Here is a 25,824-nt window from a genome sequence, read left to right as displayed (position 1 = left end):
TAAACTATACTACTTATTTTAAAAAACTTCCTTTTCATAGCTTGAAATAGTTATCAGCATAGATATAGTACAACATTTTGCAAAGTGTACAAAAATGATTGTAGAAATCACTTTCAAAATGAAAATACCTAGCTGCATTTTCTTTCTAGTTTAGACGAGCCTTTCATCACTAATAAAAGTACCACTTATTCAAAGTTATTAGGTCTCTTTCGTCATTATGCAATTTATTGCATCTCAGAATTTATTCAGTAGCTCACAATTAAAAACAACCTTTTATTTGATTTATTTTTTTGTGTTTTTGGAAAATTTATTTAAATTATTTTACTTTTTTGTTGCAATTTTCGACGCTGATTTGTTGTCTATATTTTGTGTGTGTTTAATTTACATTAAGTTAGTTTTGTGTGTGTGTTTTTTTTTAGCTTTGTTCTTTGTTTGGGAGTTTTCGAATACCGATCAATTTGTTTAAATAATTCGCTTGCACAAGGGTTTAAATTTGCTCTGGGTTTTCGTTTTATATATTTATATATAATGTTATACAATATATTTAATATAATTATTTTGTATTTATACATAAAAATAGTTTCTGTAGCACAAATCATTCAGTTAATTTTTCGTTTTTATTTTTTGTTAATTATATATATTTTCTTTTTGTGGTTGCTTCTGACGACACACGGCATAGAGCGAGAGGCAAAGAGTTGAATGCGGGAGGAAGAGCAGTGGAGAGGACATGAAAAATCGTGGAATATTATGGAAACTATATCTCCCGACGAGAAGAGCATACATACATTTGGTGGAATACATATGGCAAAAGGAAAGCTACTTCTCGATTCGAATCATAGAGTAAAATAGAGTAATCTTCGCCTGGCGAGATGCGATCCAGCCTTGGTCTAACTTGGTCTCCTCGATCAGGACACATGCATGCGTACCCTCCGTGATCCACGCTCGTTTAAAATGGCTTAAATAAAAACTGGCTTTAAAATGAAGACGGACTGCGGTTGCTCTTCTGGAGCGGATAACGAAAGAGTTCTACATTAAAATCGAAGGGATTGAGGAGGCATAAAATTAATTACAATGGGCTTCGTTGGTTGGTGTGTTGCTTGGTTGGTTGGTTGGTTGGTTGGATTTGGATTTGGATTTGGAACGAAAGCAAACTTAAAATGTACACATGTCAATGGAGGAGCGCCTCGAAGTCTCCTGGTATAAATACTAATGTAAACGTCTCGCCTACCGAATCGACACAAGTGTGAGTGGGTGTGTGTGTAAATAATTAATATAATTAAAAAGTACATACAGGCTAGGGAGCAAGCCATACTCATCATCGCAGGGATCTTGAATCGTGTTCGAATCTCTCGTTTGTCTGCCGTTTGTTAATTACATTTTACAGCTCATTAAATAATTTATTATACAAATGTGTGTGTGGACCCGCGAACGAAAAAAAAACCTACTTCACTTTATCCTTATCCTTAGCGTTATCATTATCGTTACCATTATCATTATCCTCGCTCTCTATCTCTCTGTCTGTCATCTCGCCAAGGCCCTTTAAACACATGCAGAGCGGGGCCAGCTGCGCTGGGAGAAGTACAACAAGATGCCTCGCAGACAACTTCCCTTCTTCAAATAGAAAACATTTTTCCTAAGCTTATCCATTAAGTGGCGAATGTCTCAACTCTTGTTCAGCGTTATGTTTCTCATTCCTAGTTTTCCTTTTGTTTTTTTGTTTAATTTCTTAGCGAAAGTGTTTGAGTATAAAGCAGAAGGCTCGCAAAAAGAATCACTAGTGGCTAGGCAACCCATCAAATGAGTACCTTGAAAGTTTTAAAGTGGTTATGCAGAACAATCTCTGGGCATTGATCACGTTCCGTGGAATACTAACAACTTAAAAGCTAGCCCTCCGCGTGATAAAAAGACCGTACACCAACTAGCGGACCATTGAATGATCCAGGGCAGCTGTTTCCAATGATGATCCCTTTCGCGGCTGCCCAGCTATCCTGCGACTCTCAACGAGTCTCTACGAGTCTCTGCCCTTCACTTGATGCTTAAATACGGTTTCATGCTGTTGTGGTTCTCTCGTTGCTGCTGCCGCTGCTGTTCTGCTGTTCTGCTGTGGTGTGTGTGTTGCTGCTCCTGGTTGACTACGGCTCAACACTCACTCTGCGACATGTCGATCTCCTTTTTCACGCTGCGCGATAATCGATCCAGCTCGGCGGCCGCATCTGTGCGCACGGCCAGCTTCTCGGGCGTCATTACTGCATCCGTACCGTTGGCAGTGCGACCCGGACCAGCCGGATTACCCGCTGCGCCGGAACCGCCGCCACCCGGACTGCCCGACTTTTTGTGCAGCAGCGAGTTAAAGAAGTTGGCCAGGACACCTTCGGCGCCGGGCGTTGCTGGCGTCAGCTTGGGATCAATCTGAAAATGGGTTAACGAATGAGCTTAATATGCACTTTTGGTGTGCATTGGGCGTACATACCTTTTTGGGCGAACTCTGTCCCGCGGTGCCGGGCGTTCGGGGTCCGCTCTTATTGCTGCCCACGCCCTGCGATCGCAGTGGCGACTCACCGCGCACCTGGTCGCCCTGCTTGAGGATCTCCTGCTGGCGTGCCAGGAACGCCTGCTCATCTTCCGTCTGCACTTCCGCCTCGCGATTGGAAACCGCCTGGAAGAGTGGTGAGATATGTAAGCAATGCCTCATAGCATTTTAGCAAATGAATGAATGGAGTAACATACCTTTCTAGTTGGTGGCGATTTGATAATGTCTGTGTAGGGATTCTCGGCCTTGACTCCATGCATATTCTCGTATAAAATACTAATCTTCTTCAGGCTATCCCAGCCAGCCGGACTGTTGGGAAACAAAGATATGTAAAATACTAATTATGGCAACTAGTGCAAAATAGAGAAAAGGGACACCCACATGAGTACCGCATCCTTCTCAACGACTAGCGCTGGCGTACGGAATGGTAGACCATAAATTCGATGCGTCAGATACTTGTAGAGGACATCACAGTTCTTGTCTTCCTTGACGCTCGTGTAGAAGAGCGAAGTGCCATGCCGCAGGCAGAAGTTACGTATCCACTGCTGGATGAAGTCAAAGTGCTCGTCACGATACTCGTACTCCTTCTCTAGCGTGGTCATGTAGTCCGTCTATAATAAGCAAATCCAACGATTAGAGATCCATAATAGTTTTTAATATTTCCATGCCGCACTCACCTTTGTGACCACAACAACGATGTCGAGGCCCAGATTTGTAATTAGTGCATCCTCCGTCAGCGGCAGCAGGTCATCCTCGTCGATCGAGTTGTTGCGCATCGTCCGCTTGACGGGGGAGCCCGGATCCAGATCGTCGCCCACCTCACAGTAGCTCTGCCACGTGGTGGTCAGTCGCTGGCGGGCCGCCTCCTTCTCTTTGGCGTCCAGCTGCAGGCTATCGATGTGCTGGCCCAGGACCTTGATCCAATGGTTCAGCTGCTCCAGCCAGCCCCACGGCTGCGTCATCGAAACGGTGAGGATGACGAGTGTGTGTGCATAGTTCGTTTCGTTGAGCGCATAGTGTAGCAGGTTTGTGTGTCCTGGATCGCCGTCCAGGACCCAAACGCCCAAGCGCGTCATGTCTGCAATAGAAGCAACATAAGATCAATTACTAATTGCAAAACTTCAACAGATATCGGATCACTCACCGTCTCTGTACTCATCCTTCACATCAATGTAGGCATACTCCAGGCCGGAACCCTTCTTCGGATCCTCGACGCCCTGCAGTTTGGCAATGAGTGTCGTCTTTCCGGTGGCATTGTCGCCTAATACTAGTACAGATTTGTTTGATGGAAGTTTTGTGCTGCCCTGTGTTTGTACTTCATTCAATATCGCTGACCTGCAAGAGATAAATTCGGAATTTATCAATGCAACTTGCTTAGTTTGTTCAAATTTAATGAGTGGGTTGTTCAGCAAAGTAATCCCCCAAAGAAAAGTCTTTAACTCTAAGCAGTTGAAATACAAAGCTATGTTCCTAGTCTTCCATATATCCAGAAGTACACTCATTTTCGTAGCTTTTCCGCTGACACACGTAATCGTATCCAGGTCAGAGCTCCGTCACTCATTCGCATTTCCCTTTTCGCAACATTCCGGCCATCAAGTTAATTGGCGGACCCCCAGCACCTTTATTATATGCTTCAGCCACGCCTCTCAAATTTACCACCCCAAAGCCCACGATTCGTGCTCGATTTTAGTGTTTCAATATTTGATATATAGTTTTGCATGCGATTTTCGAAACGTCGCTAGACGCTGTCTGGCAATTCAATTAGACCAATTAAATAATTTTTCAATTGTTGTGAATGTGATGGTTGGGAATACTTTTCTGCTCCAACACAATGTCCGGTCCTGTCCCAGCCAGGACATGCAAATCGACCACAGGTACCTGCTCTGCTGCTCCGCACGTTGCCGCCGTATCTCCCGCTTTCTCCACAAGACTACGACCACTTTGACTATACTATGGGGAATATCGATTGCCCGACCGAGCAGCACTTTTCGAGTTCGTGGCGATTGTTTTGTTTTGGTCGGTTCCTTTATTGAAAGCGGCGCTTTCTCATTTACGTACGAATATGGCACACTGGCTCGGGATATATTATTTTACATAAATATGTAAAGATATAAGTTAAGTTCACTCAATTCTTGTTAATACATGGATTCCATTAAATCTTATTAGTTTCTACCATTTCCTTTCGAAACTTTCGATCATTTTCGAGAAGCAATTAAAACCCACAGCCTTCTCTGCAATTTCCCTTATCCTTTCCCATTGCGTTGACCCACTTTGGGGCAATAGACCACCTGCGTCCCACTGTACAGGCAGTGGTAAGTGAACGCTTTAACGTTCTCCATTTGGTGGTGGCTAGTGCTCGGTGGACTCCTTCGCTGGGGCAGAGGTGTTGGCTGGGGTGGAGTGCTAGCCCGTTGGCATGGTGCACGCGAAAAAGCCAAACGAAACGTAAAATTTCCAGGCAAACCTCCTCGCTGCCTGCGAGGAGTCCATCGAGAACTGTTCGTCGCGCTGGTCGAGTGTTGCACTGTTTTCTCAATATTAACAAATTGGAGTATTGCGATCCAGGATGAGTTTGCTATTGCGGCGGCGTTCGCGCAGCGAGACACGTCCTCAGGCGAATCCGGCGGAGATGGCCAAGCAGCCGGCGGACTCGGACAAATCGGACAGGCAGCAGCAGCTGGCGAAGCACCACCAGATGCGCCACCACCAGCCGCACGCCAGTGAACAGAGTCTGAACAAACTGGGCCTGGTGTCCAGTGGCACCAGTGGAATGGGCAGGCGCAAGACATCCGCGGAACTCATAAGCGAGGCCAAGATGTTCCTGGGCGAATCGGTGAACGCCGTTCCACTCTTGGCCACCGGTGGTGCTCGTTTGGTCAGCACTCGACGACCCATTACGCCCCGCGAATCCGGACGAGTTTTGTATGGCAAAGTTGCCATGGCTGGGCGGCCGCCAAGTGCCTTTTCGTAGGTTACCCATTGCTAGATTCCATGGCACAGGCATTCATCCGTTTCCATTTCTTCTGGCCTCACATAGCATGCGTTATCTGCAGAACGAGAAACCATCGACGCCCCGCCAGTTGCCGGCGCTATCGGGTTCCGTATCTGCCACACCCATGCCCACCCGGAATGGAGCTCTGCTCTGTCAATCCAGCACGGAAACGCTGATCGAACTGCTCAAGCAGCACAGTGGTTTGAAGGATTGCAGCGACGAGACAGTGCAGCACATTAATGCGGTAAGTTTCCAATAAGTATTTCATCATTTTGTTCAATAGAGCAAGTGGTTCGACTATTAATTATATTGCTCACAGATCCTCCAGGAGCTTTATACACGCGTGAGAAAGCAGGAGCGCAACTACAAGCGTGGCTTCATCCTAGGAGGACTCTACGGTTTGGTGGAATGCACTTCACCACGAGTCCTCTTGGCCGTGGCTCGCGTGGTTTTGGCTGTGAGTCATCATCCATTTGGACATTCCACTCGGGATTTCCCCCATTTAATTTGAATACTTTCAAATCGCTTTAGCTTCGTGTGACGGGCAGCAATCTCACGGGTGCCTGCAAGCTGATCTTCAAGGTGGCCAGGCACGAGCAGCATGACGCCCTTTTCCATGAACACGACGTTCTGGAGCTGCTCATCGATGGCTTGGGACACGCATCGCCACTGGATGAGCCGGAGGCTTGCATTTATGCCTATGGTTGCATACGCTTCCTGACCGCCAGCAGTGCCCAGGAGCGGGATGATGCCCTCAACCGCAATTGGATTGGTTTGGAGACCTCCGAGAGTCATTCGCTGCCCATTCCTGCTCTAATGCCACCCGCTCTATCGGCCATATCGAGTTCGCTGTGTCCCAGGAAATTGACGGGTCAGCAAACGTTGGTGTCCCGCCTGGCTCGCCATGGCGCCGTGGAGCTGATGATACTGCACCTGCAGATGTTGAATGAGGCGGGAGCCACCAAACGCCTACAGGGTCCACCGCTACACACCCTCTATCAACTGTCGGCGGCCATGAGGGCTCTGGCAGATGTTTCCCAGCAACAGCAGCGTCTGCAGCTCCAACTGCAACTGGCATGTCCACATCTCATTCGAGCGGCCGAGGTATCCATGGGCGAACTGGAGGTCCAGGCCAATGTGGTGCGCACACTCAGGTGGGTTTCCATCTCATCCTTCTGGGGCAAGATCTAACTGAGCTGTGATTATTCCAATTTTTAGTGTGCTCTCGGAGGACTCTGATTGCTGTGAAACGCTGCACAACTATGCTGCCAGGATTGGCCTGCTCCTGGGTCCTTCGTGTGCCGGCGGTGGGCAGTGCAGTGAACGTCTCTTGGCGGTTCTAAGTCGTTTGGGCTACATGCTGGGCAACATACTGGCCAAACACGAATCGGCGCGCATACAGGTGTGTTTTTAACCACTTTAAGTTGGAATGAGTTCCATTTACTATTCCCTTTTAGTACTTTCACAACGATGTGGCCATGGAGTATCTTCTAAATGTCCTGGAACAGCTGAACGAACGCTCACCCAGCAGTGTGGCCCATTTGGATGCTCAAATCAAGTTGATACGAGTGGTGGCCAATATGAGTGTGAATCCGGAGGTGGGCGCAGGCTTGGGCAATGTCCGTTCTTTGGGCGCCGTGCTGCTGCAGCTTTTGAGCAAGACCAGTGAGGAGTTGACCAAGAAGAAGGTGAGTTTGTGGTGCATAATTCTGGCCAGAAACTAATGGCTTTGCTTGCTTATCTATGGTTTAGTCGCCGGAACAGCAGGAGCTTCTGCATGCCACCTTGGGAGCCCTGCACAATCTGTGCTTCTACCAAGACAAACAGGCAGCTGTGCAGCCGTTGGCCGAGGGATCCCTGCAGAGCTTGATCGACGACCTGTCCGCTTCGTTGGCCAAGGTGTTGGGCAACTGTCAAACGTCGGTGACCAAAGTGGAGCTGGCCCGTGTGCTGGGTAACCTAACGAGGAACGAGCAAGCACGGCGTTGTTTCTGTGCCGCCGGTGGATTGCCACTGATGGTGCAGCAACTGACGAAGCAGGCAGCTGGCCAGGATTATGAGCTCCGCACCTGTGCCATTGGTGTCCTGGTGAACCTCTTGGGCGATGGCGAACAGAGAGGTCCTTTTCTGCAACTGCGCGGAGCGGAACTGCTGTCGCTACTGCTGCGTGGATCCCTGGAGCAGGAGGATTGGTTTCTGGCCAACATTGTTTGCCAGGCCCTCTGGAATCTTCTCATCGACGGCCATTGTGCGGCCAATCTTTGCCAGAGTGGTAACATACTCGATGAAGTAAGTGATCTGCTGGCCGATTATCTCGATGAGGATCGATTATCGCCCGGCGATGAGGATAACGATAACGACGAGGATGATCCGGAGCGGGAATCTGAAGATTTGGATGCAACGGATACGGATCCGGAAGCGCACGATGCCTTGTGGGAGGATTTCGCACTGGTCGCCACTGATTTGCTGGAACGCATCCAAAACAACTTCGATAGGCAGCAGCAATCGCAGGTATCGCTACCCCAAAATGCCGATAACGAAGATGATAACGATGTATTTATCGAGGAAATGTAGTATCAGTTCGTTTGATAGTTTTTAGTGTTTCTATGCAAACTAGCATCATTATTGGATAAATATCATTAAACAAATTATCAAAGCCAATAAAAAATGTTTCGAAATAGTTGTCTGCATTCGAGATTTAACTGGGATATCATTACCAAGTAAAACATTGATTATATGCCCCAAAACATAAACAATGATGACTATCTCAAGTTCATAGTGTTTCGAGACACTATGCTACAAACTCGGGCTGTTCAATGGAAACCTAATGTATTCGAAATGGGTCGAAATCCATACTTCTACTCATATTTTTAAGACAGTAGTTAGCTTTTATTGGAAGCACAATGTAATTTGAAACCTAAATATCAAATGATTTCTAAAGAAATCTCGATTTCCATCGATTTTTTGGACAACTGCTGTTCCGTATTTTACTGGTAAATTATGTTAACTAGTGTAGTTTAAGCCAAACGACATATTCAGGTGATGACAACATCGTTTGCACTCACACACACACACGCACACACCAGCGGAAGCCAATACACGCACATCTTAGAGCCAAGTTTGGATTCCAATTGGAATCGGTCTTATTGGCGGACGGCCCATTAAGCTGGGTTTTATTTATAGGTATGAGTGTAGAAAAACTGATAAAGCGAAAAAAAAATGGTAAACGCTGCCCTCGATTTGTTGCTTTTTCTTGTTGTTTAGTGAATTTATGAATCATCCCCGCACATTGTTGCTCTTTTCGGCCTCTCTCCCCTATCATTTTGCTCTCTGTTTTTCTTTGTGAGCCTCTTTATCTCGCCTACCGCTGTCTTTGCCGTATTTTTGTAATACTATTTGTTTATTAATTTATAATCGCTAAAAAGCTGGCAAATCGTTTTGCAACATTTGAGGTTAAGTAGAGGAATATTGGTAGAAAAAGAAATGACAACATGCCAATGAAATCAGCTGGTTTGCGGCTCCAGAAAAAAGAAAAAAAACTGGGAGTTGCCGGCTATCGGAAAGCAAACTACAAAGTGCAAGACCAAAAATTAAGTAGTATTAGTTACCAACGGGCAGAAGTTTAAGATAGTAATAGTAGTAGTAGTAGTGGTGGCAAAAAGCAACTAGCGAACGTCATTTTAAAAGAAAGTTATCAACAAATTGAAGAGAAATATAGAGCACCCTCTCCGAACTTTTTTTTTTGTTTATCTTCTCAGATTCTCTCGTTTGAGATTAGATTTTATTGCACTTCGCATATTAGTAGTAGTTATTTGTCGATATCATATTGTAATGTACCGAGTTACACGCTCTGAAAGTTAAGCATTATTACAATAATGGTTCAAAGAACATATTTTTCCACCTCGAACTACCTAATCATTTGTTCTATAGTTTCTGTTTTTTGGTAACTGATCTCTGGGGTTATCTTGGTGCTTGCATTTTGGGGGATTACGCATATATCACTTTTAGTTGATTGATTTTGGGGTTTCAATTGGGGTTGTGTTGCTTTCTTTGGGGGGTTAACTTGCTGAAGTAGTCGCTACTGCTGCAATTGCACTCACCATAGGTTCTCCTTTTCCGCGGCCGCATCCTTTTTCTTCGTGGTAAAGGATGATGTCAGCGCATTCGTTTGCGTCCCACTGTTCATCGCCATGTTGTTGTTGTTGTTTTTGTTGTTGTTGTTGTTGGTGCTGCAGCTGCGGTGCTCCTATTGGAACGCTCTCCACTCCTGGCTGGATCCAATTGGGAAACGGGATGTGCTGGCGCTGCAACAGAGAGTGCTAAAGAGAGAGAGAGGGGGAGAGAGGGGGAGAGAGGCAAGATGAGAAACAGTTGGCAAACAAAAACAAACACATGCGCGACAGAGCGAGACGGCTGCCAGGTGTCGGCTGCATATGATTTAGCAGTCTATTTAAATAATTTTACAGCAAGGCTGCGCACTTGTATTATTTTTGTTTAATTCTCTATGCATTTGTCACCGCGCTCTCTCTCCCACCCACTCTCACTTGGAATTCTGTTGCTTTAGTTACGACGCACAGCTGCTGACAAATTCGCAAAATTTCCTCTTCTACTCACTCTCTCTCTCTCTCACTCTATTTTCTTTCTTTCCTCCTTTCTGATTGCCCACTTTTTTTTATTCCGTTTCCTACGTACGCAGTTTCTCACGCTCTTCGCTCTCCTCTCCGATGAAAACTCGCGCCCTGGATTTGCACGCACGTCCTCTCCGCTGGACAGCCTTTCGATCGTTCCAATTGGACAAGGCAAACTTAAATAATATAATGTGTATTTATGTGGAGAAGAGCCGCGTTCGTATGCGTTTCCACTGGAGTTTTTTCAGCGCCGTTGCGTCGTCGAATCTGACTGCCTCTCCTCTTCACTGCTCTTCTTCTTCACTTCTGCTTTGCTTTGCTTTTTCTTTCGCACCAATTATTCGTGTAGAAATACTGCAAAAAATACTGATACCAAAAGGCCAGCCGGGTATGGTCACACTCGGCACTAGCAGGTGCGGGAAATAACGTTCCCACAACAATCACTTTTATAACAATTTCCTATTTTTATTAGAACTTTTCTCCCAGCTTTTGTTTTTTTATATGGCAAGATGGATGGAGTACCCGTTAATTTACTTCGAATCACGAGTTACTAATAATTTAAAAGTAAATATTTCAATAACGATTTGACGCTGCTCATAGGTGTCGCTTTGATCTCATTGTGAACTTTGTTCACATTTCCAACAGATGGCGTTGTGGCAAAGTTACTATTTCTGGTATCTACTGAAATTCTACCAAACACTTATGCAAGTTTGCAATACTATCGATAAATTACTTAAAATCTGCTAGGTTTATTTTTGAAATCTCCCATCGATAATTATTTAGTATGATTATTTTTGAAATAATTAAACGTTGATAAAATGATGTAAGTTTTATAAATAATTTAAATACACATATACATAATGAATTTAAATATATATATATATTAAATAAAATATTAATTTAGTTTTGCAAAAGCTTTTTACCTTTGGTGTCGGTGCAATTCCTGCGCCTGGTAACACTAATTCACGATTAATCTTCCTTGATTTTGACATTTACATATATTTATTAAATATATTATTCATTATTGACTAGTTAGTAGGCGAAATAAGAAAACGGGACCATGCAATTTACGAGCCATTTACTGGCTGTGATTTTTCTCATAAGTCTGGTCTCAATCGATGGTGAGTTCGTGTTCTCGTTGAAGTCTTTTGTTTAGGTTGCGTATGTGTTGTGTGTATGAGAGATATGAGAGATATAATTCGATTTTCCCATGGGGAAAACGGCGAAAATCAATTAAAAACTAACTTTTTCCGATGCATCGTTTCGTCCCATTTGCTTAATATTTCATTAAATATTAAAAAAATTTTATAATTTTCATTTTTAATCTACTTTTAGATTTTTAAACCCATGTTTTAAATTTTAAATATTTGAACTTTCAATTGTAGGCCTCCTGCGCCGCTGCTATCAGTGCCGATCCCGCGGCGAACTGGGCAGCTGCAAGGACCCCTTCACCTTCAATGCAACGGACGTGGAGCAGGAGCCGGGAGTGGCGGCCATCCCGTGCGCCAGCGGCTGGTGCGGCAAGGTGATCGAGGGCGGCGGCACCTATGCCATCGACGACTACGACCTGGCCATCCAGCGGATGTGCGTGCAGCGCGGTCCGGACGACAACATGGACCGCTGTGCGGACACCATCTACAACTACAAGAAGGTGTACATGTGCTTCTGCCAGGGCGACCTGTGCAACGGCGCGAGTAGCTGGTCCAGTGCACCTGTGATGATCCTCATTCCCGTGGTGCCGCTGATCGCCTCCTGGCTGCTCCAGCGGATGCGAAACTAGACTCTATTTGCCTTCTGTGCTCTTAGCCAACAATGTGTATATATATATCTTCCAATACTCAGCAACACTTAATGCAATATCCACAGTTCGATAAATACAAACTATTTTTGTTTAATACTTAAAGTCGAATGTTCTTGCTCTGCTCAAGATTTTTTTGCGGTTTACTGGGAATTCTTTCGTAGCGTGTAGATTCATTCAGGCAGGCAAGGAGCACTCCAATCGCAAGTAAGGTACATTCAATATGTAACCATGATTATGGCTACATATGGCATAGATCCCGACTTCGAGTCAATCAGCTATCAGTGGAACAGACAAAGAAACGACACATGCGCGATTATTCGCAAAAAAACAATATTATATGCATATATTTAATTAAATCACTCCTTCGAGTAGATACAAACTTTTTTCTTAATTACGAGAGTGTAGGAAAAAACTTAACTTCACTTAAACCTAAATACTATCCCTAGTCCTTGTTGAAAAAGAAAAAGAAAAAGAAAGACAAAAATGTATGAAAGACGAGCGTGGACTGCAAATTGGCGTTGGAGAGCCACAACAAGGAACCGAGGGAGGCGTCTTACAAATGCCTATGTCCATTGGACTGAGGAGGCAACTAGGGTTGATTCAAAAATACACATTCCTTTGTGAAGGAATGAGAAACAAAAATTGGGTATTGAACAGCATTGGTTCACGTGGCAACACGCTACTTCTCCAACTTATCTTTCTCGCGCAAGCATGGGGGGCAGCGAGAGTTCTGCAGCTGCATCAGCTGGCGATTTTTGGTGAACTCGTGGCAGTCCATGTGGTATAATCCGCTGCACAAGTGGCAGTACATCGCTTCGGTCTCTGCGAAAAAGAAACAAGCATTAAATGGGTAATACGAATTCCAGAGAACCAACTCATCGGAGCAGCTGGCTCAAAAAAATAATCAAGTTGGTTGGTGACTCACCCACACGACGTTTGCATTCGCGGCACTCGCGGCATTTGCGGCACTTGGAGGCACCGCCCTCTTTATGCTGACAGGCTGATGAAGACGCAGTTCCCGATGCGCCAGATCCTCCTCCTGCGCTGCTCTTCTCCGTAACCTCGTCCGGCGACTTGCTCTTGCGTGTGTACGTCCTCTTCGAGTTGGCCTGCAGACGCTTCTCCGTCGGCGAGAGAAGGAATTCGGACTTCTCCTTGTTCTTCTTCTGACCACGAACGCCCATGACCAGTGCGTCCACGGCATTCAACTGCTGGCCATAGTGGAAATCCACACCGCTGGCGTTCTGAACGGTGCGACGCTTGCGCTTCGAGTGGCGCTGACTGAGCTTCTTGAGCACCTCCGGCGAGTAGAGCTCAAAGAGGCCGAGGAACGTCTCCTGGCCGTACTCCTCCGGCTGGGTGCGGCTCTCGCGCGGCTCATCGCGCCACTGGGCGGCGGATGCGACGCGTCTTTGCTGCTCCTGCTGCAGCTCGGCACTGGAATCATCGGAGCTGCCGGATGACGATACCACTGGCTGCGGCTGTCCACTGGATGTGGGCGTTGGCGAGGATTTCCTGCGCGTGTTTTTCGTCTTCGCGGTATTGTTCTTCGCCGTCCCCTGACTAGGCATTTGTGGGATGCTCTTCTTGGCTGCCTGATTGGCGGCAGCATTCGTTGGCTCCAGCGATGGCGGTGTTCCCTTGCCATCGCTCGTCTTGTTCTTGTTGCGACCGTTCTGCAAACTGGTGATCTCCAGTTCCTCCTCGTCGTCGAACAAACGCGGCTGCTGCTTCGTCTTTCTGGCCCTCCTCAATGCCTGCTGCAAGTTCTTGCGACTCTGGGCCACCACCTGAAAGTTCCCTGGTGCAGATTCAGGTTGTGGTGATGGAGGCACTGGTGGCACCTCAGCCACCGCGGTTTGGGTTATGGGCGCCAAGGGCGGCGGTGAGCTGCGGGTGATTTTTTCCCGCTTGACAGTGGTCGAATCCAGCGACCCTTTCATCAGCTTCGACTTCGATTGTGGCGGCGGCGGTGGCACTGGCACTGTTGCCTCATCGGCTTTGAGCCACTCTGGCTCCGGCTGAACGGCGGCGATCTGCTGACCCAATCCCTTAACCGGCGGAGCCAGCATCAATGGTATATTCTCATCCAATTCGCTGAGCTTCAGCGGCGGCATGCCGGCCTCATCGTCCTGGCTCAGCAGGAAGTGCTTGCGAATGAGCATCTCCTCGGTATCACGAGCCATCACCGACTGCGGCGTGATCTTGTAGCTGAGATCGCTGATCAAAGGCACTACCTGGGCGGAAACGTGCTCATTGGCGATTTCCGGCAGGAACACGATGTTGTTCTCCTTCAGCTTCACGGAGAATTCCATTAGGCTATCGTTGAGGCGTAGCAGCAGGAACTTCTGCTCGGCATTGATCTCGTACACCTCCTCCTCCAGTTCGTCCAAGATGCGACGCATCTGTACTGGATCCTAATGATGGCAAGAGCGTGAGTGTCATTTTAGGCGTGGCTGGGATTGTTAGGTGGAATCAGCACAGGTGCTAATGGCCATCAAAAACGATAATGACCATTAGCACTGAGCAAAACAGGGAATACATTTCAATTACAATTGGGGTTGGTATGGATGGATAAGGACGCACGTTGGGAAAGTATTGAAATAAAGCGGAGTTAATGTGCATTAATGCTGTTAAGAAATCAGCAATATTTGCTCATATAGAATGTATTATCTGATGGAATTCCTCACATACATATTGCTCATATGTCTTCTTTGCAAGAAAAAAAACCAAAAACAAGTTTAAGGTAAAAAAGTGAAAGTATTTGCGACAAAATTCAGAGTTGTGAACGTGGTTCCTTTGGAAATGAATACATTTGACCCAATTTTAGTGCATTATTAGTTTTGCATAAAACGCAGTTGCCACTTTCAACTCTACAAAATTCTCGCGTAAACATCAGTTTCTTGGAAATGAAAAACTAAACTAAGTACTACGTTTCATAGCTTCATCTACATACAGTTCTGTGAGTTGGGTTTCTTTTAATAGGGAAAGGGGGGTGTTCTACGGGCGTCCACCTTCACCCGGGGGGATCGGGGATACATGTGGCGCTGGGAACAAAGGACAAAGACTTGCAGTCTTCTGGCGTTAAACCCACCGCATCCGCCTGCTCATCGAAGACCTCCGAGACCAGCTGCGTAAGTGGAGAAGAGAGACAAAGAAACGAATATTAGCTGCTGTTCGCCAAGGAGCACTTGCTGCACTTACCGCGTGGACCTTGAGGAAATCGCGCAGCGAACGCTGGCAGTAGATGAGGTCGTTCTTCAGCTCCAGCGGCAGCACGAAGTACTTCTCCATGTAGTACCTGAACTTTGCGTCCTTGCGCTCCTTTTGGAACTTGCTCATCTTGGTCCGATTATATGGACGTTATATATTTAACGACGGATATCGTACGAATCACGGATATCACGCACGCGACTGATTTCGGATGCGTTGCATTTGATTCACTTGTGGGAATTCTGGGCGAATTTTCACAAGGGAGTATGGTGGGATTTAAAACCGAATGTGGTTGTATATATGGTAGATTGGTCACTATATTCTTAACTTAACAATAAACAACAATTTAAGACAAAAAAAATATGTGTTGCATCAACTGGTAGCGTTGCCAGATCGGCGACTACAGAACAATGTGCGAATTTTGAAGCTAACTGTTAATTAGGTGCATTTGGATAAATAAGAACGATGTGCGTCAGTTTAACGTCGATAAATTAGCATCGATGGCGGAACGGTGGAATTTATGAACATGGGAAAGTTTTTATTAATTTATTTTGTTGTTATTTATAGCTGAGTTCTAAATATTGCAAAAAATTTTAAGAAAAGAAAAATCTAACTATCTATGTACGATCTTAGTTTATTGTACGTATATAAAATATATTAATAAAATATCGGCTACCCACACGCAGAGCGTGTTCCAAAATACACGCTAGACCATCTTAAAGAACATTTAAGGACAATCTGATGTCCCACAAATGATGGCGGAATGGTGGAATATTTGAACATGGAGAAGTCCTTATTTATTTATTTTTTCGTTATTTGTAAATAGATTCTGAAAAATGAAATTCATTTATGTTTGTTGTTGTTCACAGAGCCTGTTCCAGAATGCCGTGCTTATAGGCTTATGTAGGCCTATATAAGTAATGATCCTGGAAAAATTCATCAAAAAGTTATTTACAGTTTTTCAGAAAATCGCTTACAAGTGGGAGGAGTTTAAAGGCATTTGAAAATGCCACCTTCTCTAGTACAAATACCGCAGCTAAAAAATATCATGAATCGCTTTATTAACAATAAGAGTTCTGCCCTAACTTTTAATATTTATTTATTATTATTTATTTTATTATACCATTATTTAAATTTATTATTTAACTCAGCTCACAGAGCGTGCTCCACGTCTTACTGTATTATTTATGCAAATAGTTCTATTACCGTTTAATCGACAGTTTTCGAGGAGATTTCGTTTTTCGGTTCCTACGCGTTTACATGTATTTATTATACCATATATCTCATATATAACAACCAACAATAATAACAAATGGTGTGAATGGTTCATAATTAGGCTTCAGAATTTGGAACCTCTCGACATTTGCACTGTCACACTGGCCGATAACGAAAACATCGAGGCAACGGCTACACTTCATTCATCACTTAAGTCTGGCAGCACTGCTTTGTGTTTCGACGGAAAAGAGAAATTTGTGGTTTCCGAGGAATTTGGAGCAATATGTAAGTAGAACTACAAAATGTGCGTTAAGTTGTGTGCAAATTCGCTGCCAGCCTGGCCAATTCGCCATCGTGATGTGAATGAGTGCTCGTTCATGTGCGGCATGACGCCAGTGACGCCTCAAATCCGCATGCAATATGGACGACGGCGTCCCTTCGCCTGGAATTGTGTGCTTTATTCCCGGCCCGGCGGTTTCTGCTGCCTGTCCTCACGGGCACCGCCCACCCGGCTTCTGGCCACCAAGTCCAGCCGGTCAACAAGCCCAGTTGCCGGCTAGAGTTGCAGAAAACAAGTTGCGTGTAGAGCTTCCAGAGATTTCGCTGACCAAAAAAAACGAAAACGACATGGTGCCGCCTCGTGCTGTTTTCCCTGCTTTTCCGGCTCGTGGCAAGCTATGCAGTGGAAAAGCGCCGTCCAGTTAGGACTGTCAGCTCCTTCATACTCCACACTGAAGCAGGACAAATGTCCTTGTCCTTTGGCCATCGCAAGATTCTCGCCGATTGCCATGCCATTCGCATTTTGTGAGGTTAAACATGAATCGCAAAAAAAAAAAAAACGGCAATGAATTTGCTTCATGTTTCTTCTGCCGGCGGCGACGTCGCCGTCGTCGTCTGTCTGCGTCTGTTTGACTCTGTGTGCGTGTGTGGGTGCGTATGTGTGTTAGAATTTGATTTGTTATTTAGAATATATAAATGCGATTGGCGATTTTCACGTGAATCGCGACTGCTGCTGTTTGCCAGCCAGCAAATGAGCTAAGGAAACGCTGCACTATTTGTATGTCGGCATTTTTATTTTTTTGGCGCGCTTCGCAGCGTCCACAGGTTCTCACCAATACGAGTGCATGCGTGCGTGTGTGTGTGTGTGCGCGCGCGTGTGTGTTCTTGTAATTTGCCGGCGTTACAGGCGGCACTCGAAATAAGGAATTTCCTGCTTTTATGAACAGTACTGGTGGAATTTCGCAATCTTGCAATCCTCCAAAAGGAATGAGTCAGCAAATGCCATTTTCAGCGTTTTACGCAATATTTCCATTCAAATTGTACACCTCAGTTCAAATTGATGAAATTTATCATTATTCGCTAAAAATATGGTCATCTTTATTGATAAATTTGTTATTTTACTTTAGTTCCTTCAGAAAGTACTTCCTTTTGCTATTTTATGTTAATAAATAAATTTATATATGGCCATTTCATTCAAAACCATAACTTCTTAAATTTGTTCATATCTTTGATTACAGTTCGTAGTAAATGATAAACAAATGTTATGTTATATACAGTTCAAGTTTCTTTAGCTTGAAAATGTTGTTTACACTGCGCTTTTCTTCGAATGTTTTGAATGTCTCCAATGTTACAGCAAATATTCCGAAACTTATGCGTTTATGCGCGCTTATTATTTGCGAACAGAAATGTCAGCATATATTACTTCCTTGTTATTTACTTTGATTTCCCATGCTCGGGCTTAAATTAGTATTGCCCAGGTCAATTGTGGGTCAGAGCCGCCGTGGGTTTTCCGGGTCTGCTCCTTTTGTGTGGCAAACTGTTTTGGGCTGCGCATAAACGTGGTGGGAATGTGTGCGAGGATGCAGAGTATATCCTTCCGCCTCCCTGACATTTGCCGCCGCCTTCTTGTTGTTGTTGTTGTTGTTTGGTGCGCCTGGCATTTCTGCTTACCTGCACACGCAGCCAGACCCTGTGGCCATCTCGCTCTGGCTCGGCATCTCGGCCTTCTTATCCTTGCGGGCTCAGCGGGAGCGGCAGCTGCAGTGTCCTTTGTCGTTATCCTGCTCGCTCCTCGCCGAACAGCTGGTCGCCGTCCTTGGCGGGCTTTGACGCATCCATTGTGCACGTCACATTTTGGACGGCTCGCAGGACGGGCAGTCAGTCGCCTGGCGCTCGCCGAACCAACAACATCCTAGCCCACACATTCCGCTCCTGTTCCTGCTCAAGCTCCGCTACACTTATATATATATATATATATATTTATATCTATATATCTATATAGAAATATATAAAGTAGCATAGTAGTTGCAAGTTGCTAACCAGCCAAACGCTACCGTTCCATCTGCAGCTCACGGTTCCATCGCTAAAGTCCAGAAATATAGCATAAACGAAGACTCCGAGTACTTAGAAGGATGGCTCAGGAAGGTCAGGATATACCCACATTCAAGTGCGTGCTAGTCGGCGATGGCGGCACCGGCAAGACCACCTTCGTCAAGCGCCACATGACCGGTGAGTTCGAGAAGAAGTACGTGGCCACACTGGGCGTGGAGGTGCATCCGTTGATCTTCCATACCAATCGTGGCGCCATCCGTTTCAACGTGTGGGACACCGCTGGCCAGGAGAAGTTCGGCGGCCTGCGCGATGGCTACTACATTCAGGGCCAGTGTGCCGTCATCATGTTCGATGTTACCTCGCGTGTCACGTACAAGAACGTGCCCAACTGGCATCGCGATCTGGTCCGCGTCTGCGAGAACATACCAATCGTCCTCTGTGGCAACAAAGTCGATATCAAGGACCGCAAGGTGAAAGCGAAGAGCATCGTCTTCCACCGAAAGAAGAACTTGCAGGTAAATTAGCAAAATATTGAACGTTCATTTTAAGTTGTTAACGCCATTGTGTTTGTGTCTCTTTTTCATCGAACAGTATTACGATATTTCTGCCAAATCGAACTACAACTTCGAGAAACCATTCCTCTGGCTGGCGCGCAAGCTGGTTGGTGATCCCAACCTGGAGTTTGTCGCCATGCCAGCCCTGCTGCCGCCCGAGGTCAAGATGGATAAGGATTGGCAGGCGCAGATCGAGCGCGACTTGCAGGAGGCCCAGGCGACCGCACTGCCCGACGAGGACGAGGAGCTATAAGCCTATTTGTAGTTAACTTAGAGCGAAATCCGGCTTGCACGAACACCACACACATACACACACTCAGAACACAACACCAAACCACACCGAACACACAACACACAACACACTGCATCAAGGGGAGATGAAGGAACCGGTACGGAGCAGAATGTATCATTAGCAGTTGTGTTCTACTGGTTACACCATTGAGTTTACCAGCCCGTTTATGTTCTTCAATCGATCAATGGAGAACAAGCAGCTCTTATGACGTCGATTGTATTTAAAATTTAGGTTTCCAATCCATTAATAAGTTGGTTATAATTGATTTTTTTTTTTGTTTGTTTCCTTATACGTTGGCTCTTGGCAAAGAATAAAGAAAAGTAAGTAAATTAAAAGATAAAGCAGGCAGGCAACAGTAACTTAGTCGAAAACCAAGAGAGAAATAAATAGTCACGGCACGTATTTTTTTAAAACTATAAAACAATGTTCTTTTCCACCCAACAAAAAAAGAAGAAAAAAAAGTGTGAATGTTAGAAACGAGCGAGACGGCATGCTCGGAGCGGCGCACGGGAGCGAGCGAGAGCGCAATAGCTGGCCAATGAACTGAGTCCCCAAAGGAAAAATAATACTATTGAAAAAAAAAAGAAAGGAAAACACTGGAAACTATGAGAAAATAACCTATAGACAGGCCGCCGAATTCACATCCACATGTTATTAATCTAAGGACTGAAGAAATAAAAAATAAACGTCGAAGAAAAAAAAACTAAACGAACGCAGCTGTATTTGCATTAAATATAGTTATCGCATACCCTGTAATTGAATGGTAGCACATATATTCCGCAAGCTAAGCGTCTACTGTTTACATTTCTACATTTGAATACACATCTCTTAATGGCACTCCTCGGATTTAGGGACACTTGAGGCAGCAGGCAGGGAAAACTCCGGTGAAGCGATCCTTGTTGCCGCAGGTGACCTTCTGCTGTGCACAGCTGCAAGAAGATATATTTTAGATGAGAATCTTCTGGAGATCAGGTCAAAGTTCAGCTGGGAAATATTTAGTTTTCTTCATCGTTTTTAGATGCGAATTGAGTTGCTAGTTAAGATCCCCTGCCACGATGCACTTACTCCTCCACAATGGTCTTGAAGGTGTCCGTGCAGATGGCCCGCTTGAGGCACTTGCCATCCTTGCCGAAGTCCACGTAGTCCTGTCCGCGTCTCAGCAGCGGCAGATACTTCAGGAATATGGTCTCATCCTCCGAGTTGCGGTATGAGCACACGGGTTCGCTGGCTACGTACAAGAACCATATATATATATATGACATGTGGGACAGTGGCAGGAGATTCCATGGCCAGCTCACCCGCATCGGCGGTGGGCAGCAGTGCCTGCGGCAGCAGGAGCGCCAGCAGCAGCAGGACGGCCGCCAGCAGCCAAATGGATCCGCATCGGTTGTGCATCTTTGGAGCGCGGAGACGATACTGAGCCGCGAGCTGGCCCAGCCCGTTGCCTATTTATAGGTTGCCCAAAAGAGCCACTTGGAGCGCGGCTCGTTTGCGAATCAGCCGTCGTGATTTGCATTTTCAGCCGCTTGATTGAGTGGGATTCCTCCGCTGGCACTTGCTAATTGCTTAATTGCCAGGGCGGCGGACTGGTCAGATGCGTAGTTTCCACGGAGAGTGTGTGCTCTTCCAGATCGTACAAAGGTGTCCAAATGGATCATGGTCTGAAAGAGAAGAAGATGCAGTTGACTGAATCGAATGGTTAACCATTGAATTTTGAGCATAAGTCCAGAAAATATCCGCATAAAATCCAAGAACATGGTTTAGTTTAAAGCAAGATCATTATATTTTATTTATTAAATTATTTATATTTTATATTTATTATATTGGCTTTACTTTTTTTTGTACGACTTTAGGCTGATTTTAAAGCAACAAATTTTGTGGATTAACTACTTGAATTAAATCGAACTTATTTTTTGGCTTGAAATATATACAATGATTTCCATTTTTCGGTTTTTGTAAAAATAGATGTTTATTTATATTTCCGGTGAGAAAACAAAAAGAATAGAACACTAAATCTATCAACATAAATACGCAATTAAACTTACAAGTAATATTTAACAAACATTGTGCCAAAATAGAAAATGTACAATACTCGTAAGTGTGTTTATATAATAATACTAAGCAGCCAGGGGATCCCAGCTAGATGTAGTTGCTCTCGGACTCCTGGCACACCAGCTTGGGACAGCATTCCGGAAAGGTGCGTCGCATGTCCGAGGCAATCCTGCACTGCTCCGTGGGCACCAGATTGTGGCGACCGCAACTGAAGTAAAAGTAAGTAATTATGCATTATATATATATATTCCTAATGAGTGCTCTTAACTTACTAGCCAATTTCGAGGACATAGTCTGGTCTGCAGTAGATGGACTGGCAGTAGCCCTCGCGATTGATGGGCTTGTAGGACTGTTTCTTGGGTATGGCCTGGTTGAGCTCCTCGTAGTAGCACTGGCCAGGATAGTCTGGAAACATAAAGTACACAACGATCATTATCTGGCTGGAACTATAGTACTATATCCCTTTGATATCATATGATATTGCTATGGTATCTAGAAGTCATAATAGATACTATTGTATCTAGAAGTCATTATAGATACAATAGTATCTTGTAGTCATTATAGATACTAAAGTATCTAGTAGTCATTATAGATACTATAGTATCTAGAAGTCATTATAGATACTATAGTATCTGGATATCTAGAAACTATAATATATTCCTTTAATTCATATGAATTTGTTCATATGATATCACTTTCAAGTACTACAAAGTATCTAGTATCTAGTTTACACTATTGTATCTAGTATCTAGTTTTCACTACAGTATCTAGCTACTATCCAGTATGAATATAGTATTCATTTCTTAACGACCTGGATGCACTGCATTTCCGCGGTAGGTGAGATCCGCCCGAGCGGCTCCGCAGATGCCCAGGAGCACCAGGAGACAGGCGACTCCGGCTCGCATAGTCGCCGAGGAGGATTGGGAGGAGAAGGAGGATGTGATGGTGGTTTCTTCTTTGGCTGGATGAACTAAGAGTACGATTGCTTGAAATCCAAATCCGACTTGGCTGTTGAGCGCTGCCCGTGCGACTGAGTCAATTACAATTAATTGTTGTTGCTTTTATATAAAATTAATAATGAACCATGTGCGGCACCACCACGAGTATGTGGCACACATGTGTGTGCACAACCAGATAGCGATAGCATCTGCGGCTTTTGTTTGCCGACCGACTTAAGGCGTTCTCCGCCAGCTCTAGTTTAAATTAAGAATTTAAATTAATTAAGCCAGCCCTGAAAGCGAGAGTGAGCTCTGGCGGGGATCGGCCAGCAGCGGCGGAGTGAAGCGGGCAGGCGGAATCCCCGACAGCCAAGTGACACGGTTCGAGAAACGGTGGCAAGGTTGCGCGGTAATCACGGCACGCAAATAACTCTTTTGTGCCACCGAATTTCGGCCAGCTACACTTGGAGAAAGCGGACTGTCGAAGCTATGTTATTCTATAGTCTAAAAAAAGTAATTATACACCTAGAATGCCTGCTTAATCCTCAATCCTATGTCAAATTTGAGAGGTATCTATGTATGTAGCCCATTTATTTCTCGCAGTGTACGTTGAGCACACAACACTTGATTCCCGGGTACGTAATACGTACCTAGATACATTTATGCAAATTTAATGGCACTCACGAGTGCAAGTGCATTGTGATTTCGTCTGGACTGTATTTGCATTAGTTAATTCCGCCGTGATTCGATTGGGATTGAATGGAATGGAGTCAAGTCCACGATTCCCACCAGAACTCGTAAGTTAAGATCTTCTAAGCGCGGATCTTCTATAACAGATTGCAGATTAAGTAGCTAATTAAGGTAGATACAATATCAATAGATAGATATAGACAGATATAGATATAGATAGACAGATTTAGTTTAGATAGATAGATATATACAGTAAATGTAGATTGATATATGCAGTATATGTAGATAGATTTAATATATGTAGATAGATATAATATATGTAGAGAGAGATAGAGTATAGATAGATGATACAGTAGGGATAGATAGATAGATTTAGTTTAGATAGATAAATAGAGTATAGATAGATATATACAGTCCACATGAATAGATACTGTATAGATAGAAAGATACAGCATAGATAGATATAGTATAGATAAATAGATAGATTCAGTTTAGATAGATAGATATAGTATAGATAGATAGATGGATTCAGTTTTGATAGATAGATATATTATAGATAGATAGATAGATTCAGTTTTGATAGATAGATATTTCATAGATAGATAGATAGATTCAGTTTAGATAGATAGATATAGTATAGATAGATAGATAGATTCAGTTTTGATAGATAGATATATTATAGATAGATAGATAGATTCAGTTTAGATAGATATGTACAGTATAGATAGATAGATTGATACAGTATAGACTGACTTACTAACTATGATAGATACATTACTTAGTATGCAAAATGGTAGGATTATCGTATTAAATTATTGTGATAGTTATTAATTTATAATTATTTAAATAATTGTTAAAAACTTCTATTAACTAATATTTCCTGAAATAGTTTACCCAACTTATAATTAGTTACCCAGCTCCCAAATGGTTTAACCAATATTTGTTGATTGAGAAACTAATTTGTTTTGCAACTATCCCATGAGTGGAATGGCGAATACCTGATAGCATTTGCTTGGGGCATACTTTCCTGGTCTAGGCCAACATCCTCGAGTGCCAGCAAGTGCGATAACGTGGCGCGCCACTTCCTCCGCTTCCAGATGACGAGAGCAAGGCAAACGCAGCCGAAATCGGAATCACGAGAGCGTTGATAGCCAGCTGATAAGCTGGTTGGGCCGCCGCCTATAAGAGATGGCTCCGGCGACGTCCCAATGCTATTCCACAACGAGAGCAACCATGTCCGGAGCACCTTGGATGTCCCTGGCTTTTGTGGCCTGTCTGCTGGCCGCATCGGTGGACGGCAATGGGTTCAGCACCCAGTATCGTGGTCACACGCAGCACCCCAGCCTGGCGGAGCACTGCCTCTACGAGGAGCTGGACCTGGCCGTTCCACTCAATGGCTACGTTCTGCCCTCCGGTCAGCAGGGCTACTGCATTCGCCTGGAGTGCACCGATGACTATCTGCTGCTGATACGCCAGTAAGTCTCGAGATCTGACCGCGTGCCCTCAACTATATCCCTCATTCCCCCCAATCCCTTCCAGCTGCGACAAACAGCCCTGGCCGCGACCTGGCTGCCACCTCTCACCCAACGACTATGATTTCAAGTTTCCCGAGTGCTGTCCGCAACTCGAGTGCTCCGACGAGTACTAGAGCCTAGATACTAGGTCCAAAAGCATCGATACTATCTCTATTTAAACTATAATCCATTGATCTTGTGGCAAAGTTAGCCAACGTACTAGTAAACATATAATCTTTAGTTTAATAAAAACGTACATAGCTTAAGGAACTAATGATGTTATCACTGGAACTGCAGCTGTTTCGCCAGCCACTGGAACGAATCTGTACGTAACGAGAATTTTCCACCTATTTGATAAACCCGAGGACCCCTGGGAGACGCAATCGCGCGGGAGCACATGGATCTTGACCCTTCAGTCTAATCGCTGGCGCACCCCGAAACAAGTGAAACTATATAGTCGCCCAGCCGAGCGATCCGTTGATCAGTTAGCTACAAAATATGAAGTCGGTCACGTTCGTACTCTGCCTGCTCGTTCTGGGCGCCCACTCGCTGCTGGTGTTCGCCGGTAAGTGGATGCAGTGCATCGATGCCACAAACAATTCTAGCCCGCATGTTCCTCTTGTTCATTCGCAGTGGATTGCGAGATCGGTGGGCATCAGTTCAAGACCGGAGAGAAGTACACGCCGGAAGGCCGCTGCCTGCAGTACACCTGCAAGGGACCCAAACAAGTGACTGCCTTGGGGTGAGTAGCTCCTACATGGATTGATGCCTCCTTGACTCACCCACCGCCTCGCCACTTGTGCCATCCAGATGCCCGGCCATCGCCTCCCTGAGGCCCTGCAAAATGGAAGAGGATCTGAGCAAACCCTATCCCGGCTGCTGTCCCAAGTTCAACTGCTGACAACGCCTCGCAAGTCGAACTGCAATTGTGAAATGAACTATGAAAACTGAATATATAACTATAGAAACATACATACCTCAAATGGGAGATGCAGTTGGATGGATGGTTATGGGGGCTCATACATAATTAGAATCAAGTTAGCCAGAGCTGCGTTTATAAAAACCAAAATTGCG

The 25,824-nt window shown here is 44.9% G+C and overlaps 9 protein-coding genes across 12 annotated transcripts; 5 read left to right on the top strand and 4 right to left on the bottom strand.

Annotated features, from left to right (window-relative positions):
* Nucleotides 1–486: 486 nt before the first annotated feature.
* LOC27208872 (cytoplasmic dynein 1 light intermediate chain 1) lies at nucleotides 487–10,512 on the bottom strand. 3 transcript variants are annotated; one of them, XM_044923532.1, is made up of 8 exons: nucleotides 10,215–10,512; nucleotides 9,623–9,841; nucleotides 3,675–3,865; nucleotides 3,208–3,608; nucleotides 2,912–3,141; nucleotides 2,728–2,839; nucleotides 2,471–2,656; nucleotides 487–2,409 (listed from the first exon to the last, which is right to left on the bottom strand). In XM_044923532.1, exons 2-8 carry the CDS (start codon nucleotides 9,712–9,714, stop codon nucleotides 2,140–2,142), a joined length of 1,482 nt encoding a protein of 493 aa, XP_044779467.1. In that variant the 5' UTR covers nucleotides 9,715–9,841; nucleotides 10,215–10,512; the 3' UTR covers nucleotides 487–2,139. The 3 variants fall into 3 exon arrangements, with proteins under 3 accessions (XP_044779467.1, XP_039152420.1, XP_044779468.1); XM_039296486.2 differs by lacking the exon at nucleotides 10,215–10,512 and adding an exon at nucleotides 10,067–10,160; XM_044923533.1 differs by lacking the exon at nucleotides 10,215–10,512 and adding an exon at nucleotides 10,137–10,153.
* Nucleotides 4,926–8,202, top strand: LOC6740075 (armadillo repeat-containing protein 2). The gene is made up of 7 exons (XM_002076923.4): nucleotides 4,926–5,497; nucleotides 5,568–5,766; nucleotides 5,842–5,979; nucleotides 6,054–6,676; nucleotides 6,741–6,924; nucleotides 6,980–7,210; nucleotides 7,275–8,202. The coding sequence occupies exons 1-7, from the start codon at nucleotides 5,097–5,099 to the stop codon at nucleotides 8,094–8,096; spliced, it is 2,598 nt and encodes an 865-aa protein (XP_002076959.1). The 5' UTR covers nucleotides 4,926–5,096; the 3' UTR covers nucleotides 8,097–8,202.
* A 566-nt stretch (nucleotides 10,513–11,078) lies between the features above and the next one.
* On the top strand, nucleotides 11,079–12,053 carry LOC6740076 (protein quiver). The gene is made up of 2 exons (XM_002076922.4): nucleotides 11,079–11,271; nucleotides 11,536–12,053. Exons 1-2 carry the CDS (start codon nucleotides 11,211–11,213, stop codon nucleotides 11,928–11,930), a joined length of 456 nt encoding a protein of 151 aa, XP_002076958.1. The 5' UTR covers nucleotides 11,079–11,210; the 3' UTR covers nucleotides 11,931–12,053.
* Nucleotides 12,054–12,264: 211 nt separating this feature from the next.
* Nucleotides 12,265–15,600, bottom strand: LOC27206657 (serine/threonine-protein kinase Warts). Its single transcript, XM_039296485.1, has 4 exons — nucleotides 15,156–15,600; nucleotides 15,046–15,081; nucleotides 12,877–14,368; nucleotides 12,265–12,773 (listed from the first exon to the last, which is right to left on the bottom strand). Exons 1-4 carry the CDS (start codon nucleotides 15,291–15,293, stop codon nucleotides 12,631–12,633), a joined length of 1,809 nt encoding a protein of 602 aa, XP_039152419.1. The 5' UTR covers nucleotides 15,294–15,600; the 3' UTR covers nucleotides 12,265–12,630.
* Nucleotides 15,601–16,509: 909 nt separating this feature from the next.
* Nucleotides 16,510–19,821, top strand: LOC6740073 (GTP-binding nuclear protein Ran). Its single transcript, XM_016180827.3, has 3 exons — nucleotides 16,510–16,664; nucleotides 18,727–19,225; nucleotides 19,302–19,821. The coding sequence occupies exons 2-3, from the start codon at nucleotides 18,791–18,793 to the stop codon at nucleotides 19,515–19,517; spliced, it is 651 nt and encodes a 216-aa protein (XP_016038882.1). The 5' UTR covers nucleotides 16,510–16,664; nucleotides 18,727–18,790; the 3' UTR covers nucleotides 19,518–19,821.
* Nucleotides 19,822–20,244: 423 nt separating this feature from the next.
* On the bottom strand, nucleotides 20,245–21,013 carry LOC27207600. The gene is made up of 3 exons (XM_016183279.3): nucleotides 20,855–21,013; nucleotides 20,622–20,784; nucleotides 20,245–20,485 (listed from the first exon to the last, which is right to left on the bottom strand). Exons 1-3 carry the CDS (start codon nucleotides 20,949–20,951, stop codon nucleotides 20,404–20,406), a joined length of 342 nt encoding a protein of 113 aa, XP_016038881.1. The 5' UTR covers nucleotides 20,952–21,013; the 3' UTR covers nucleotides 20,245–20,403.
* A 493-nt stretch (nucleotides 21,014–21,506) lies between these two features.
* Nucleotides 21,507–23,417, bottom strand: LOC6740074. 2 transcript variants are annotated; one of them, XM_016181074.3, is made up of 3 exons: nucleotides 23,197–23,417; nucleotides 21,881–22,013; nucleotides 21,507–21,816 (listed from the first exon to the last, which is right to left on the bottom strand). In XM_016181074.3, the coding sequence occupies exons 1-3, from the start codon at nucleotides 23,204–23,206 to the stop codon at nucleotides 21,696–21,698; spliced, it is 264 nt and encodes an 87-aa protein (XP_016038880.1). In that variant the 5' UTR covers nucleotides 23,207–23,417; the 3' UTR covers nucleotides 21,507–21,695. The 2 variants fall into 2 exon arrangements, with proteins under 2 accessions (XP_016038880.1, XP_002076955.1); XM_002076919.4 differs by lacking the exon at nucleotides 23,197–23,417 and adding an exon at nucleotides 22,420–22,736.
* Nucleotides 23,418–24,271: 854 nt separating this feature from the next.
* LOC27207627 lies at nucleotides 24,272–25,017 on the top strand. The gene is made up of 2 exons (XM_016183308.3): nucleotides 24,272–24,711; nucleotides 24,776–25,017. Exons 1-2 carry the CDS (start codon nucleotides 24,425–24,427, stop codon nucleotides 24,882–24,884), a joined length of 396 nt encoding a protein of 131 aa, XP_016038878.1. The 5' UTR covers nucleotides 24,272–24,424; the 3' UTR covers nucleotides 24,885–25,017.
* LOC6725653 lies at nucleotides 25,015–25,722 on the top strand. Its single transcript, XM_002106624.3, has 3 exons — nucleotides 25,015–25,315; nucleotides 25,384–25,492; nucleotides 25,561–25,722. Exons 1-3 carry the CDS (start codon nucleotides 25,249–25,251, stop codon nucleotides 25,649–25,651), a joined length of 267 nt encoding a protein of 88 aa, XP_002106660.1. The 5' UTR covers nucleotides 25,015–25,248; the 3' UTR covers nucleotides 25,652–25,722.
* Nucleotides 25,723–25,824: the final 102 nt, after the last annotated feature.

This window comes from Drosophila simulans, chromosome X (genome assembly GCF_016746395.2).
Source record: "Drosophila simulans strain w501 chromosome X, Prin_Dsim_3.1, whole genome shotgun sequence".
In the NCBI taxonomy this organism is placed as follows: domain Eukaryota; kingdom Metazoa; phylum Arthropoda; class Insecta; order Diptera; family Drosophilidae; genus Drosophila; species Drosophila simulans.
Note: the sequence above shows the minus strand (reverse complement) of the source record. Positions and strands in the feature narration are given on the sequence as shown.

What these genes read in the sequence shown, in the direction of transcription:
- LOC6740075 (XM_002076923.4), top strand. Translation starts at nt 5,097, where the DNA reads ATGAGTTTGCTATTGCGGCGGCGTTCGCGCAGCGAGACACGTCCTCAG. An exon ending in TGGCTCGCGTGGTTTTGGCT is followed by an intron (nt 5,980 to 6,053) that starts GTGAGTCATCAT and finishes AAATCGCTTTAG; the next exon opens with CTTCGTGTGACGGGCAGCAA. An exon ending in ACGAATCGGCGCGCATACAG is followed by an intron (nt 6,925 to 6,979) that starts GTGTGTTTTTAA and finishes ATTCCCTTTTAG; the next exon opens with TACTTTCACAACGATGTGGC.
- LOC27208872 (XM_044923532.1), bottom strand. Translation starts at nt 9,714, where the DNA reads ATGGCGATGAACAGTGGGACGCAAACGAATGCGCTGACATCATCCTTT. An exon ending in GAAGGATGAGTACAGAGACG is followed by an intron (nt 3,609 to 3,674) that starts GTGAGTGATCCG and finishes CTTCTATTGCAG; the next exon opens with ACATGACGCGCTTGGGCGTT. An exon ending in GACAGAGTTCGCCCAAAAAG is followed by an intron (nt 2,410 to 2,470) that starts GTATGTACGCCC and finishes ACCCATTTTCAG; the next exon opens with ATTGATCCCAAGCTGACGCC.
- LOC6740076 (XM_002076922.4), top strand. Translation starts at nt 11,211, where the DNA reads ATGCAATTTACGAGCCATTTACTGGCTGTGATTTTTCTCATAAGTCTG. An exon ending in AAGTCTGGTCTCAATCGATG is followed by an intron (nt 11,272 to 11,535) that starts GTGAGTTCGTGT and finishes TTTCAATTGTAG; the next exon opens with GCCTCCTGCGCCGCTGCTAT.
- LOC27206657 (XM_039296485.1), bottom strand. Translation starts at nt 15,293, where the DNA reads ATGAGCAAGTTCCAAAAGGAGCGCAAGGACGCAAAGTTCAGGTACTAC. An exon ending in ATTTCCTCAAGGTCCACGCG is followed by an intron (nt 15,082 to 15,155) that starts GTAAGTGCAGCA and finishes CCACTTACGCAG; the next exon opens with CTGGTCTCGGAGGTCTTCGA. An exon ending in CGAATGCAAACGTCGTGTGG is followed by an intron (nt 12,774 to 12,876) that starts GTGAGTCACCAA and finishes TCTTTTTCGCAG; the next exon opens with AGACCGAAGCGATGTACTGC.
- LOC6740073 (XM_016180827.3), top strand. Translation starts at nt 18,791, where the DNA reads ATGGCTCAGGAAGGTCAGGATATACCCACATTCAAGTGCGTGCTAGTC. An exon ending in ACCGAAAGAAGAACTTGCAG is followed by an intron (nt 19,226 to 19,301) that starts GTAAATTAGCAA and finishes TTCATCGAACAG; the next exon opens with TATTACGATATTTCTGCCAA.
- LOC27207600 (XM_016183279.3), bottom strand. Translation starts at nt 20,951, where the DNA reads ATGCACAACCGATGCGGATCCATTTGGCTGCTGGCGGCCGTCCTGCTG. An exon ending in GCTGCCCACCGCCGATGCGG is followed by an intron (nt 20,785 to 20,854) that starts GTGAGCTGGCCA and finishes TCTTGTACGTAG; the next exon opens with CCAGCGAACCCGTGTGCTCA. An exon ending in TTCAAGACCATTGTGGAGGA is followed by an intron (nt 20,486 to 20,621) that starts GTAAGTGCATCG and finishes ATCTTCTTGCAG; the next exon opens with CTGTGCACAGCAGAAGGTCA.
- LOC6740074 (XM_002076919.4), bottom strand. Translation starts at nt 22,513, where the DNA reads ATGCGAGCCGGAGTCGCCTGTCTCCTGGTGCTCCTGGGCATCTGCGGA. An exon ending in CGGAAATGCAGTGCATCCAG is followed by an intron (nt 22,014 to 22,419) that starts GTCGTTAAGAAA and finishes TTATGTTTCCAG; the next exon opens with ACTATCCTGGCCAGTGCTAC. An exon ending in TATGTCCTCGAAATTGGCTA is followed by an intron (nt 21,817 to 21,880) that starts GTAAGTTAAGAG and finishes CTTTTACTTCAG; the next exon opens with TTGCGGTCGCCACAATCTGG.
- LOC27207627 (XM_016183308.3), top strand. Translation starts at nt 24,425, where the DNA reads ATGGCTCCGGCGACGTCCCAATGCTATTCCACAACGAGAGCAACCATG. An exon ending in TATCTGCTGCTGATACGCCA is followed by an intron (nt 24,712 to 24,775) that starts GTAAGTCTCGAG and finishes AATCCCTTCCAG; the next exon opens with CTGCGACAAACAGCCCTGGC.
- LOC6725653 (XM_002106624.3), top strand. Translation starts at nt 25,249, where the DNA reads ATGAAGTCGGTCACGTTCGTACTCTGCCTGCTCGTTCTGGGCGCCCAC. An exon ending in CTCGCTGCTGGTGTTCGCCG is followed by an intron (nt 25,316 to 25,383) that starts GTAAGTGGATGC and finishes GTTCATTCGCAG; the next exon opens with TGGATTGCGAGATCGGTGGG. An exon ending in AAACAAGTGACTGCCTTGGG is followed by an intron (nt 25,493 to 25,560) that starts GTGAGTAGCTCC and finishes TGTGCCATCCAG; the next exon opens with ATGCCCGGCCATCGCCTCCC.